A 15,175-nucleotide genomic window follows, 5' to 3' on the forward strand; every position below is an offset into this window, starting at 1 on the left:
TCTATCTATATCTATATATATATATATAGATATATATATGTGAAATCTACCTGGATTCCTTATAAATTCCAAATATGTTTATTTTGTGCACTTAAAAACATTATTTTGAAATTATAGTATGCACCAGACTGCCAAAGTAGTCCATTGCACAAAAAAGTTTAAGAACCTCAAGTTCAAATGAAGAAGATAAAGTGAATTGTTAGAGGAATGAATGAGAATATTAGGTTTCCGCTAATGGTTTACTAGGAATCCCAATGGATATATTGAAGAGTTTAGAGTGGGGTGGTAGATGAAGTCAGCAGCTATTCAAAATAGGACAGAAGATAGGACAGTATAGCAGCATTCTGTTCTTATGAATGTGAAGAGTATAGTTATTTCCCTTAATCAGTAATTATCAGTGGCATAATTCAAGGACAAATGCCTGTAAAAGATATAAGGCTCTAAAGAATGGTAAACAATATTTCAACAAAGAAAAGAAAATGAACTTTAAAAAAAAATCTGCCTAAGTAGATTTTTGTTTGCTCACTTCTCATAGAAAGACATGCAGGAAATGATGTCATAAGTTTCCCAGTATTTCATCTGTTTTCTACTAGAGACAGAAATAATCAATAAACTGACATTCTAGATTAAAGTGTTTCTGCGATGGAAAGACGTTAAACTCGGTCAGCTAGGATCCCTCTTTAACTTCTCAATGCTAAAATAAAATCCAAATGGCAAATAACACCCACACACACAGACACACACACACACACACACACACAAACATATTCAATGCTGCCAAATAAATTGAGATATTTGAGTTTTATTTATAGCAAGGAAAGATGGAAGAGGGTGATATTTTAGCAAGTATAGGCCCTTAGGTAACTCCGGTCATATACTATGGCATATTTTCATTTACATTTGAATATATAAACATAATAACTTCCCTAAACTGATCAGTATTCCACACAGCTAAAGAAAAGAAGGGATATAGGGGAAAGACCATGATTCAGAAGGCAAGGTTGGATTCTTTATCTGGGTTTACCAAGAAATTTTGAAATGTCAATTATTAATCACCCACCTACATGCTATATTTTCATCTTCATCTTTTCTGGACATTAAAAATTGATCCGAGAGTAGTTCTACTTCCAAACTTTGAACCTACTTAATTCCCCTCCTCAAAGTCTTATCATTCAAACAGTTTAATTAAAATAATGAGATATTGCATACCCTGAGATGTAAACATGGTGCAACCCCGTCTGTCGGTTTGGATGCAAATCAATTTCTTTACTCTAGTGAAGTCCTTCTCAGCATATTACCTCTTTTATGGCTTTGGTCATGACGAGCACAGTGTGTACTTTTGAGCTGTATCATCTGATATTTCCTCAGAAACAAAATTCACAGATAAGCATGAAAGAAACCCCAAATTTCACTTAATAGAATAACAATACCCATTTACTTTCTCATAAAAATCTGCAAGATTAATTTTTATATCTTTATTTTGTCTAAAACCCTAAACATATGAGAAATTATCTAATTAAATATTTTGTATTATTGTGTTAGTTTATTTGATAAACAATATTTAATATTGCTTTAAAATTTAATATCATTTTAAAATAAAATTTCTGGAAACTGTATTGCTGTGTGCCTGTTTCTATTATTTCAAATATGTTCCATTATGTCCAATGACATGTTTCAATATGTCCCAATAAAGCAAACTGTGTGTTTCCAATGTATACTAATCTTTGCAATACACTTGCTGCCAAACAATAGAGCTAAGAAAATTTAGAGCATGTATTCTTATGATTCAGTTCAGATTGAAGAATCTTGTATATCTATCAGGCTTTTCAGTTTCAAACATATCACTTTCTTGTTCTTTCCTTGTCCTCCCTACTGTTCAGGCTGATCTGTTTCCATTCTCTTTAAAGGTAAGTGACTAGTATTTTGACTATTTTTTCTACGCGTGCAAGCTACATTCAGGCACAAAGCAAGAGCACTCCAAGAAATCCTAACATCTAAACCAGAATTTTCTGTGTCCCGTTTACTGACAACATTACAATTTCATGTTTAGCACCCTCATTGTACCTTCTGTTGAGAAGACCAACGCTGCAGAGCTTTTTGAGGATACTGGCAATTACCTCAATAATGTATTTCTCAATGCAGTGTCCCTTTGGCCCTTCTAAGTCATATAATGGGGAGAAGGTAAAGTCCCCATATGATAAATTCAACTTAACACTCCTATCTTCCTACACTTTTAGATTCTTTCCTCTACATTCCACCAGTTACAGCATTTAAGCCTCATTTAATGTTAATGACAATTTGTTTAAAGCTTTAGTCGACGAAGCCACTAAACTGGCTACACAAGCTAACACATTAAAAGCAGAATCTGTAATAGAAATAGCTATTACTATTATTGATAGTTAATATCAATATATTAACCAGGATGGATAGTCCTCCAGCAAATTAAATTCTGGCCACTTTTTCCAAGCAATTGATTCCTTCTTGAAGTTCCTAGTCTATAGATCGTATTGATAAATCCAAAATATACAGAGCTTAAAGTGAGAAAAAATGTGCAAATTTAAGAAATCAGATCCATTCCAATTTGCATCCTAGAGCCTTTCAGTCATTACTGTGCAAAAGGAAATTACTGGCCCCAGTCGTTGAAGTGTTTAGGCAGTTCTAGCCCAGCGCAGGACCGACTATCTTCCTGATCTACATCACAGCTGACAAAAAGGAGAGATAAAGACAATTATACCACGGCCTAAGTAGCAGACAAATATATTATTCTTCCCTGGTCAGCTGAAAGTCAGTTCATCATCAGTGATACGCAAAATCAGAAGTCTCTGCTGCCATGCCAAGTACAATAGAGGCAATATATATCATTTTAATTGCTGGTGAATTGACCGTAGGGATTTTGGGAAATGGATTCATTGTACTAGTTAACTGCATTGACTGGCTCAAGAGAAGAGATATTTCCTTGATTGACATCATCCTGATCAGCTTGGCCGTCTCCAGAATCTGTTTGCTGTGTGTAATATCTTTAGATGGCTTCTTTATACTGCTCTCTCAAGATGCATACGAAAATAGCACGCTACTAATCACTGTGGATGTTGTCTGGACACTTGCAAATAATTCAAGTCTCTGGTTTACTTCTTGCCTCAGTATCTTCTACTTACTCAAGATAGTCAATATATCCCACCCATTTTTCTTCTGGCTGAAGCTAAAGATCAACAAGGTCATCCTTGGGATTCTTCTCGGGTCCTTTCTTATCTCCTTAATTGTGAGCATTTCAGTGAATATATGGTATCAGTTTTTCAAGGCCAGTCATGAAGAAAACATTACTCAGGAATTCAAAGAGAGTAAAATTCCAAATGCTTTCAAACTGATAACGCTGAACCTGGGCGCGATGGTTCCCTTTACTATTTGCCTGATCTCATTTTTCATGTTACTTTTCTCCCTAGTTAGACACACTAAGCAGATTCAACTGCATGCTACAGGGTTCAGAGACCCCAGCACAGAGGCCCACATGAAGGCCATGAAGGCAGTGATCATCTTTCTGCTCCTCCTCATTGTGTACTATTCAGTCTTTCTTGTTATGACCTCTAGCGCTCTGATTCCTCAGGGAAAATTAGTGTTGATGATTGGTGGCATAGTAGCTGTCATTTTTCCAGCAAGCCATTCATTAATCCTAATCATGGGAAACAGCAAGTTGAGGGAAGCTTTTCTGAAGATGTTAAGATTTGTGAAGGGTTTCTTTAGAAGAAGATAGCCTTTTGCTCCATAGAGACCCCTAAAGAGGAGAAAGAAATCAACAAAAGGCATTCTCCCTTCTTCTGTTTGCATTCATTTTCTCTTATATGCTATTGGAAGTCATTAATATCTATCATAGTTCCAAAGATTTGTTGTGTGTTCCTTCACATTTTTGTCTTGTTTAATTGGTAATCTAATGTTATTGCACCACATATTCTTTGTCATTGTAGAAAACAGGAATTTAAATTCCATGTTAACATTTCATCGTTTCATTTCATTGGCTAAATACAAAGAGGTTCTACTTCTATTCTGACAAATACTGAAAAAGGTCTTGAACTCAATGAGGAGAAGAATTTCAGGCAAACAGGTTTGGAGAAAATATTTTAGAACTCATCAATCCTTTCTATAAAATCAGTCACGCAAAACAACTCTCTGCTTTGAAATGAAGGACAGTCTTTATCATCACTGCCCTATCCCCTCCATTTCTGGAAGGATTTGTCTTGATCAAGAGGGGAGAAAAACAGTCGTTAATGAGATTCTGCCTAGGATGACATACGATGTGTGGAAAGGAGTATAATCTCAAGAATGAAGGTTTGACCAGGAGAGGATGCACAGGTGGTTATGTATAGCAGAACCACCTTGAGAAAGAAGGTGGAGGGTCCCAGTAGTCAGTTTGCTCATAAGTACACTAGCTGGAGATGGCAATTTTAGAAGTCACTTCCTAAAGATTCTTTGGAATGTTCTATAGCCTTCTAACTCAGAAATCTCTGACATGACCTGTTTTTCCCCCTGCATCATTTTCTTTTCTATTTTGTTTCCAGTAACATTTTATAGGTAACTAGGTTGCTTTAAGTTATTAAGTTTATGCTTTCCTTACACATTACACACATGTAAGAAATAGGAAAAATCTGCATGTGTTATACACATTGTAGAACTATTTAAATACAAGAAGATCCCTAGTGGACTGTGATTTGTATTACCTACATTCAAATGTATTTTGGGCTAAGTTGTACTCTCCCTCACCCCAAAACAAATAAATCTAATTTAATACTAGAATTAGTCCTATTCCTTGAAAATACTGGTAGGCTAAAAAATTTTTTTTACATGTTTGCCCTATCTAGAAATAATACAATAACATGCACTGTAAGATCACTAATCTTATAAAAGGACTTGATTGGAACTAGAATAACGTAAAGTTTAAATTTTTTTAATTTTAGATTAAAATGCTTATTATACAAGAGAAATTTTCAGGAAGTGGATTGTCTTCAAGGGTATTTCTCACATTAAAAAAATAAAGACAACAAATCTTTATCTGGCATATTTCACTTCTAAGAAACAATTGAACAAAAAAGCAAATGCTTAGTAAATATTGCCATGTTCCTGCCTTAAAAAAAAATGTCATTTATAATTAGATTTGTATCATATCCTTCCCTAATTAGCCATTTAAATAAAGACAAGAATTATTATCCTCTGATTAAATGTTAACTGTCTACACTCTAATTGTACTAATTATTTCCAAAGTGAAATTTTTTTTCCATCTGGGAGACCTGATTTGTGGGTCATTTATAAGTTATGTGATGAAAGTGAAGTTTTACTTACACAACTGGATTTTTGTTAAACATTTATCTCTTTTTTTGGTGACTCCTTATTCAAAACTCAATTTGATGGGTCCAAATATAGAGCTGCAGCAAGAAGCCTGTTGCAAATTTGTGATATAAAATCTCTTTGGTTTTGCATGAGAGAAATTTCAGCCAAACGTCTCAGATTTCATTCACTAAAAGGTAATAATTATAGCTTTTCCAGGCTATAAATAACTAGTCAAGCTGTTCATTTGGAGCAATTAGTTGGTTTCGTCTTCGGGAGCATAGAGACAATACTATTTCAGAGGAGAGCTGAACACTTCTAGAATGACATCAACGTCAAAATAATAGCAGATGAAAACCTTATTGCATCATTCAAAGAATTTACTAATCATGCGTCAATAGGTCATTTGTAAATTAGCTCATCTACAGTGATATTTGAGATCAGACTGTTATCTCTACAAACATGTTCAGTGCTGCAGATAGCATCTTTATAATCCTAATAACTGGAGAATTCATAATAGGAATATTGGGGAATGGATACATTGGACTAGTCAACTGGATTGATTGGATTAAGAAGAAAAAGATCTCCACAATTGACTGCATCCTCACCAATTTAGTTATCTCCAGAATTTGTTTGATCAGTGTCATGGTTCTAAATGGCATTGTAATAGTAGTTTTCCCAGATGTTTACACAAAGAGGAAGCTACAGATAGTCATTTGTACCTTCTGGACATTTGCCAACTACTTAAATATGTGGTTTACCACCTGCCTCAATGTCTTTTACTGTCTCAAGATAGCTAATTTCTCTCACCCACTTTTTCTCTGGCTGAAGCGGAAAATTGACATGGTGGTTCGCTGGATCCTGCTGGGATGCTTTGCCATTTCCTTGTTGGTCAGTCTTATAGTACTAATCGTGCTGAGTTGTGATTATAAGTTTCATGCAACTGGAAAACATAAAAGAAACATCACTGAAATGTTCCATGTGAGTAAAACGCTGTCCTTCAAACCCTTGACTCTCTTTAACCTGTTTGCAATTGTCCCATTTATTGTGTCACTGATATCTTTTATCCTTTTAGTAAGATCTTTATGGAGACATACCAAGCAAATAAAACTCCATGCTACCAGCTGTAGAGACCCTAGCACAGAGGCTCATGTGAGAGCCATTAAAACTATGACTTCATTTATCTTCTTTTTTTTCCTGTACTATGTTATTTCTCTTTTGGTGACCTTTAGCTATCTTATTACAAAATATAAATTAGCTATGGTGTGTGGAGAGATCGTAGCAATTCTCTATCCCTTGAGTCACTCACTTATTTTAATTATTTTCAATAAGAAACTGAGACAGGCATCTGTCAGAATGTTAACTTGTAGAAAAATTGCCTGCAATATATGAAATCTTAGTTTTATAAATGGAATTTAAAATCAAATCTTCTTCTCTAATAAAAATATAATTTTCTTAAAAGTCCATTCTCATTTTTCCCATTATCTCATTTATTTTTGATGCATACCTTTTTAGGTGTTATTAGGGCTTAGTGGCAAACTAATCTGTTATGTCTCTTTGCAACCCAGAAATGCTCATCTTCACACCCCCTTTCCTTGAAGAATTTCAGAGCTCATGCTTCTCTTCTTGTCTCCTCAATGCAAATGTTAGGCATATATTACCTAAAGTCTTTTCAGATTTTACTTTGGCTCATGGTAAAGTGAACCTGAGCTACACTGTTTTCCTGTTTTCTCATTTTCCTTTGTCATACCTTTTTTTTTTTTTTTTTTTTGAGACGAAGTCTCACTCTGTTTCCTAGGCTGGAGTGCAGTGGTGCGGTCTCGGCTCACTGCAACCTCTGCCTCCCCGGTTCAAGAGATTCTCCTGCCTCAGCCTCCTGAGTAGCTGGGAGGACAGGTGCGTGCCATCATGCCCAGCTAATTTTTGTATTTTTGGTAGAGACAGGGTTTCACCATGTTGGTCAGGCTGATCTCGAACTCCTGACCTCGTGATCCTCCCGCCTCGGTCTCCCAAAGTGCTGGGATTACAGGCACGAGCCACCTCGCCCAGCCTCTGTCATACATTTTTATTGCTGGTCCTTAATTGTGCTCCTTTCGTGGCTCTGTTGAGTCCCTCCCATTTGGATTATTGACTAGGAGCTCAGATCTTCCCTGGTCTGTCTTTGGTTTTCCTGATCCATGGTCTCCTAGGTAATATTTCCTGGTTGAACTTATTCTGATGCTTTCTAATTATTTCCCTTGAAATTAAATTTCCTCTCAAACAACTTGCTTTTCATGCCACACCTGGGTGGGAATTGAACCCATTCAAGTTCCACTCACTTATGGGGTGCTCCTAAGCCCTCTTGACCATCTGGATAAAATAATGGAGATAACACATATCAGTTATACTGCTCACTCAGATTCTTTTCTCTAACCAGAGCCTGCAAAGCTTTTCACTCAGGACTTAACAAAAGAAATAAATTGGGAAGACATTAGCATATACCATTTAAGAAGCACACACTGTCAGTGGAAGAAGCAATGAATGTTTGCAAAAAATACAGAGTAATCTTTTATTCAAAAAGAAGGAAAGTGTGTCACCAAAAATGTTTAATTTTGCTGTGAAGATGAAATCGAGTCTCGCTATAATATTGAAACATGTGCTCTGTGGTGTCTCATGTTGTGTATGTTCTAATATGGCTGCACGTCTTTGCTTTTACTCCCATTATTTTCTATATTTAATTCTGATGTATTTCAATCTACTAATTTCCTTGTATTATAACTAAAATCCTAATTACCTGAAAATTATCATTTGTCCTATTATGTAAAATTCACTTTGTAAAGTAATAATACTTATAACTCTAAGTATGTAAACTTTATGAACTATATTTCTAATATGCTAGCTGTTTATGTTACTCTTTGTTGTACAAGACGGAAGAATTCATGTTCTTTGGATGAAATATATTAATATATTCTAAAAAAAAAACCTGTAGATTTTACACTAGGATGAACTTTATATTTTTCTAAATGTTTAGATGAAATAAATATTTTATTGAATTAGTACTTTTTTGGGAAGGTTTTATCCTATTAGTCTTAAGATTTTTCTTCCATATTTTGTTTCCTGCATCTCCAACGTTTCAAGCATCTTCAGTGACCGCAGTGACTAGAGTTCGAAGTAGTAGACTTTTGACAAAACACTCTCCTGTAGAACTTTTTTTCTTTTCTTTTTTTTTTTTTTTTTTTTTTTTGAGACGGAGTTTCTTCGCTCTTGTTACCCAGGCTGGAGTGCAATGGCGCGATCTCGGCTCACCGTAACCTCCGCCTCCTGGGTTCAGGCAATTCTCCTGCCTCAGCCTCCTGAGTCGCTGGGATTACAGGCACGCACCACCATGCCCAGCTGATTTTTTGTATTTTTAGTAGAGACAGGGTTTCACCATGTTGACCAGGATGGTCTCGATCTCTTGACCTCGTGATCCACCCGCCTCGGCCTCCCAAAGTGCTGGGATTACAGGCGTGAGCCACCGCGCCCGGCCCAGAACTTTTTTTCTTAACTATATATTCACATAACTTCATGCTATACAACACTGGTATGCATAAAATCTACATTTATTTTCAAAACCAAACAAAAATAGGTCTACAAATTATTTGTGCAAAGATGTCATCAGAGCTCCTGTGAGCACTTCATTTACCAGGATACACTGTGGGGTAAAAATGATGAGTCTAGGTCGGTTATCGTTTCCAATGTTGTCCTATCGTAGGTGATGTGCCAGTTTCCTGCAAACATAGCCACTTAATCATGCCATTCGTCCAAAAATTAAGGCTACATCTCCAGAAAGAAGGTTTGCCCTTTAAGGAAGGATAAGAGGAGACACACATTCCCAGGAAGGTGTCAGTACCCGAGAACTCTTCTGGAAACACCACATAGTAAAGTGCTTCTCAGTAACTAGAGAAGCTATTTCAAACTAAGAATTCATCTGTAGAGAAGTGGAAAGTTAAATCTTCAGTATCCTGCTAGAAGGGTTAAAGATCTTGATACTCATGCAATTTGTAAATAGGAGAGTGGAGAGAATGAAATATAGAATTTTACTATCTTCTCTCTCATGCATACAACTACCCTTGAGAACATTTTTACAATTTTTTTAAATCCTTATGAAAGTATAATTGGTATAAAAATAACTTCATATATTTAATATATACAATTTGGAGAGACTGAACATGCTCAAACACTCATGATATTATCATCACAAACAAAGTTACGGATGTATCTAATATATCCCAAAGTTTCCTTGAGAACATTTTAAGTGAAAATGAAAAATTTAAAGATAATCAATTGTCTTTTTTTATTATAGGACCTCTACCTTATTATATAACATCACTAAGTAACCATTAAATGTCACTTTGTCAATAAGACAATGTGTTACATTAAGAGACACTATGCCATATAATTGTTCATTGCACAGCCAAAATAATAAGCTGAAGTTTCTTTGGAACCAAATAATCTACATTTAGTGTTAACTTTTTTAATTTCCTGAAAATATATAACTCTCACTATCAAGCCAAATTTTGGATTCTTTATTAATTATCAATAGTAACATATAACAAAATAAATATTCTTCCAGGAATTTCAATTTTTGCCAACTTCATACTTGCTACCAAATTCTTGATGTTTAGGTTTGCCAGACAAAAGATGGAACACTCAACCAAATTTGAACTTCAATACTTCCTGAAAGCACTGATCTTATGTAATTTGGCACATACACTAAAAAATTATTCATTTGTTTACCTGTAATTCAAGTTTAACTGGGTGCCCTGAATTTTTAGTTGCTAAATCTAGCAACTCTATTGAGGTTACTAGTATACATCACAAATTAATGAATTCAGAATGCATACGCTTTAGCCTCAGAAAGACCATGCAGGACTATGAAAGGGAACTGGCCCAATTTGCATCTTAGTAAACAGTAGCTCAGCCTAAGTTAACCATATGTGGAAAAATACAACCTGCTGAGTAGGTAAATGGGCATACAGTGGCCAGGCCAAGTATCGCCAACCACATTGTTTGTCAAGACTAATTAGGATTTAATGAAGATAGCTCCAGTCTTCATTTATCATTCCAGTCTCCATCACAAGACAGACCACAACGAAGAGATAAAGACAGTTACATCAAAATCTAAGAAGCAGGTGTAGATGTCAAGCTCCATCAGGTCAACTAGAAACGAATTGCCTATTTCTCTATTTAAACATGACAGATAAAGTGCAGACTGCCTTACTGATCTTAGCAGTTGGAGAGTTTTCAGTTGGGATCTTAGGGAATACATTCATTGGATTGGTAAACTGCATGGACTGGGTAAAGAAGAGGAAGATTGCCTCCATTGATTTAATCTTCACAAGTCTGGCCATATCCAGAATTTGTCTCTTGTGCATAATACTGTTAGATTGTTCTACATTGGTGCTGTATCCAGATGTCTATGCCACCGGTAAACAAATGAGAATCATTGACTTCTTCTGGACACTAACTAACCATTTAAATATCTGGTTTGCGACCTGCCTCAGCATTTACTATTTCTTCAAGATAGCTAATTTCTTTCACCCAGTTTTCCTCTGGATGAAGTGGAGAATTGACAGGGTGATTTTCTGGATTCTACTGGGGTGCTTGGTTCTCTCTGTGTTTATTAGCCTTCCAGCCACTGAGAATTTGAATGCTGATTTTAGGCGTTGTGTGAAGGCAAAAAGGAAAACAAACTTAACTTGGAGTTGCAGAGTAAATAAGGATCAACATGCTTCTACCAAGTTATTTCTCAATCTGGTAACGCTGCTCCCCTTCTCTGTGTCCCTGATGTCCTTTTTCCTCTTGATTCTCTCCCTGCATAGACATATAAGGCGAATGCGGCTCAGTGCCACAGGGTGCAGAGACCCCAGCACAGAAGCCCATGTGCGAGCCCTGAAAGCTGTCATTTCCTTCCTTCTCCTCTTTATTGTCTACTGTTTGTGCTTTCTCATCGCCACCTCCAGCTACTTTATGTCAGAGTCGGAATTAGCTGTGATTTTTGGTGAGTCTATAGCTCTAACCTACCCTTCAAGCCACTCATTTATCCTAATACTGGGGAACAATAAACTAAGACATGCATCCCTAAGGGTGCTTTGGAAGGTAATGTATATTCTAAAAGTAAGACAATTCTAACAACATAAACAGATCTGAAGAGAAACTATGTTTTTCTAGGACAAACAAAAATAAGATGTTTCTAAGGTAACTTCAGTCCTTGCATTCATGTTTTATGTGATTAATCACTCCTATAACTTATTTAGTATATCTGTAAGTGTAATTTAGTGAATCTCGTGTACAGCTGGCTGGATCTCTCTATCTCTGTCTCCGTCTCTGACTTTGCCTGTGTCTCCCTGTTTCTCCCTTCTCTCACTCTTCCTTTCTTTAGAGTTGGTGTGTTGTTGTTGTTGTTTTTTAATGTATTTCGGAACAAACAGAAATTAATATCCTACTATCAACTACTGAGAGTAGAGGGCATTTTCATAATCCTAAATCCTACTTCCAGATGCAAAGATGTGTGACTAATTCAAAACAACCGTAATAGCATCTTGCTGTTATTTGCATCCTTATGAAAAGCAGCTGGTTCATTCTCATGGTCCTAGTTAGATTGTTCTTCTCAGATCATCCAACTAAGTTCTACCTTTGGCAAAGACTCCATAAAGTGACAGCTCTTAATAAATGCTGTGGAATTCTATGAATAATCTTATTATAATCACAGTTAAGGTATATAGTATGGCTAAATATATTGTCACAGTGAGTTCAAAGATTATTTGAGAACAGCAATCAATGAATGAAGGCCAATCTATAAGTAAAAGAGGGAAAATTTATGTAGAAAATGGCTATAAAATAAGAAGACTAAATTGAACTATTAATTATTTATCAAAGAAAATTTCTCCACAAAAGATGTGTGTCCATGGACTATACCAGGCAATGATTGTCAAGATGCTGTGATAAGACCTTCAATCAAAAGCTTATATATGGGTATGCTAAAATGTCAAAACTCTTGAAGGATATATTGCCTCATTGTAGAATATCTCCATACCCCAGGGAAATATTGTTTGGACTGTATATAAGACATCTTTGTTTAAGGGTTCAATGATTCTATTTCAGTAATTTGTAGAACAGAATATCTGTAAGAATATAGAATACATTATCAACTAACCTGATCTGATATTTATGAAAGACTCCATAAAAGAAAGAGAGAACACATTCTCTGTTCACGTATATATTGAATATTCTTCAGACAATACCATATATCAGGGCGCAAAAGGAAAATATATTTGGGACATACCATCAAAAGCACATCATTTGTGTTTTGGCAAAGATATTTTGTGGTGATCAGCACTGTGCTAACCAGCCTGGAGTAGCCATGAACTTTGTGTACAAAAAAGAAAGTATTTATAAATAAAGAGATAGTAAATGTTCTCATCAATAAATTTGGCAAAAACCAAAATTAGTTTTACACTAGTTTTATATGTTAATTTTCTTCTCTGACTCTGACAGTGCGAAAGATACACATGGATTTAATTGCTAAATTTACAAAGATGTTTTGGGTGCCTTGTAATTTAAAGAAACAAATGAAAATTAGATGCATAGGCTAAAACTTACTTTTCTTAATGTTGTCTCAAAGAATACCTTTCTCCATACCCTAAATGAGCCAAGGTCCGGTTCGTGTTATTTATTAGGCATGGAAACAAAAGAAACTTAAAGACTGATTGGAATCTTGGAAACTCCACATTTGATGCTTCTATATTGTGGACCCCGGAAATCTAATTGCCACTTACATTGCAAACATAGCACCTCAAAATTCTATTTCTCTGTGGTCAGCAAACCAGGCAGAGGATATTGAAGTAGAAACAGTAGCAGTGTTAGTAACCTCTTACTGTACGTAATTCTCTTTACTGGCCTACCCCCTCTTACTGTATGTAATTCCCTTTACTGGCCTACCTAGGATGAAGGTAATATAACCAAAGTAGGTAGATTTTTCTTCTAGGATTATATTCATTCTGAGAAATTATGCAAGATGATAACTCGGGGTTGAAATAAATATTTGCACTGTTTCTTTCACTCACACTATTTAGGATAGAGTTTTCAGGCCTTCTCTAAGTGAGTATAGTGAAGGGGTTACAGAAAACACAGACAGACTCCTTTTTCTGTTTTTATTCTTTGCTTAATAAAAAGATATCCATTAGCACTTGAATGTCTGACTGTTAGGCTCTATCCCGGATGCAGGAAATACAGATGAAAAATTTGACAAAATCTATGCTCTTATGGAATGTACAATCACAGAAAACTTTATAGAAGACAAACAATGATCAAATAAACAAAGAAACAGTTATGAGTCATTATTAACGCAATTGAGAACAACTGAAGGTGAAGGATATCTGTATATAGCATAGTCAGGATAGATCAACCTGAGAAAATGAACTCTTAGCTGAGACTTGAATGACAAATATAATCTGGCCATAAAACAGCCTGGAGAAATAACATCTCAAAAAGATGGCAGAACAGTGGGAAGACCTTAAGGAGCAAATGTTTGAGAAAGTGTGATAAAGATCTGAATGACTAAAGCGTGGTGAGCGAGGAGTGAATGGCAGGAGACCGTGATCAAGATTATGAACGGCCTTGTAGGTCGGGAGAGGGAATTTGGATTTAAGTGCAATGGAAAGACATTGAAGAATTTAAAGTCATATGCAACGTAATTTGACTTAAACATAGATTTAAGTTCACTTTGGTTATAGGAAGAATACTGTATATTTTGGTGAAGGGAGTACAATTTGGAAGACCAGCTGGTAAGTTATTACGGTAAGTAGTCCATGTGAGATATCATGGTGATTCAGATCTGATGGTGGCAATGGAGTTAGGGGATTTTCTTAATGAATCAATTCTATATATTACATAGGTAGACCTGATGGATCTTGCTAAATGATTAGATGAAGGCAGGGATTGAGGGCAAGAGGATTCAAAAAACTTTTACTTCAACAACTGGGAGTACATGGCTACCTAGAATTGAGAGAGTAATTACCAGAAATACAAATTGCACTTTTTGCATGTTATGCTTGGCACATCTATGAAATAACAAGGTGAAGAACTCAGATAGATATTTGAATATATGAATCTGTAACTAAGGATAGAATATCAGATATAAATTTCAAAGTCGTCACCCTATAAGTGGGATTTCATTTAAAAAAAAAAAAAAAGAGAGAGGTCAATGATGAGGAAGTGACACCATATCTGAGACCTGAGATGTTTGAATCTGTAGAGGTAAGGCTGAGGAAAATAAAACAGCAAAGGAAAATGAGAAGAATCTCATTTGTTATCTTCTGTTAGGAAGGTAAGAAAAAAGTAAGGAGAGTGTGGTGGAATGGAGATGTAATAAAGAAATGTAGCACGTATCACTATACTACAAGGAGGGAGATATCAGCCTTCCAAATGCTTCTGAGAAGAACTAAATTGACAAAGTAGCCACTGGATTTAGCAACATAGATAGAATTGGTGACCCTAACAAGGGCAAAGGTAATGGAGTGTAGAGGCAGAGGCTAGGTTCAGTGGGGAAGATTAGCGAGAGAATGAAATGAGAACACAGAGACATGGTAAACACATGATATTTTTAGTAACTTTGTTGCTGAAGAGAATAGAGAATGGAGTGTAGAAGCGAGGCAAAACTTTAGTGTTTTCATTGGTTTTATCATGCAAATTGAAATGATTTAATAGGGAGGACAATATTAATAATATGGGAGACGGTTAGTAATTCCTGCAGCAGTTACGTTACAATCACGGTCCTGACCCCAAAATGTAAACCCTCAGACCAGAGATAAGGATATTTAGGTGAATGAGGCTGAAAATG

The 15,175-nt window shown here is 35.7% G+C and overlaps 3 protein-coding genes across 3 annotated transcripts; all 3 read left to right on the plus strand.

Moving 5' to 3' along the window:
- The first annotated feature begins 2,746 nt into the window (after positions 1 to 2,746).
- Positions 2,747 to 3,748, plus strand: TAS2R9 (taste 2 receptor member 9). The gene has a single exon (XM_032254302.1). It carries the CDS (start codon positions 2,831 to 2,833, stop codon positions 3,746 to 3,748), a length of 918 nt encoding a protein of 305 aa, XP_032110193.1. The 5' UTR covers positions 2,747 to 2,830.
- Positions 3,749 to 5,449: 1,701 nt separating this feature from the next.
- TAS2R8 (taste 2 receptor member 8) lies at positions 5,450 to 6,757 on the plus strand. Its single transcript, XM_032254317.1, has one exon. The coding sequence runs from the start codon at positions 5,776 to 5,778 to the stop codon at positions 6,703 to 6,705; it is 930 nt and encodes a 309-aa protein (XP_032110208.1). The 5' UTR covers positions 5,450 to 5,775; the 3' UTR covers positions 6,706 to 6,757.
- A 3,697-nt stretch (positions 6,758 to 10,454) lies between these two features.
- TAS2R7 (taste 2 receptor member 7) lies at positions 10,455 to 11,606 on the plus strand. The gene has a single exon (XM_032254303.1). The coding sequence runs from the start codon at positions 10,528 to 10,530 to the stop codon at positions 11,464 to 11,466; it is 939 nt and encodes a 312-aa protein (XP_032110194.1). The 5' UTR covers positions 10,455 to 10,527; the 3' UTR covers positions 11,467 to 11,606.
- The last annotated feature ends 3,569 nt before the right edge of the window (positions 11,607 to 15,175 follow it).

The sequence above is a fragment of the Sapajus apella genome, unplaced genomic scaffold, assembly GCF_009761245.1.
Source record: "Sapajus apella isolate SASKATOON/1434 unplaced genomic scaffold, GSC_monkey_1.0 scaffold86, whole genome shotgun sequence".
Lineage (NCBI taxonomy): Eukaryota > Metazoa > Chordata > Mammalia > Primates > Cebidae > Sapajus > Sapajus apella.

Coding starts and splice junctions, on each gene's coding strand:
- TAS2R9 (XM_032254302.1), top strand. CDS start 2,831: ATGCCAAGTACAATAGAGGCAATATATATCATTTTAATTGCTGGTGAA.
- TAS2R8 (XM_032254317.1), top strand. CDS start 5,776: ATGTTCAGTGCTGCAGATAGCATCTTTATAATCCTAATAACTGGAGAA.
- TAS2R7 (XM_032254303.1), top strand. CDS start 10,528: ATGACAGATAAAGTGCAGACTGCCTTACTGATCTTAGCAGTTGGAGAG.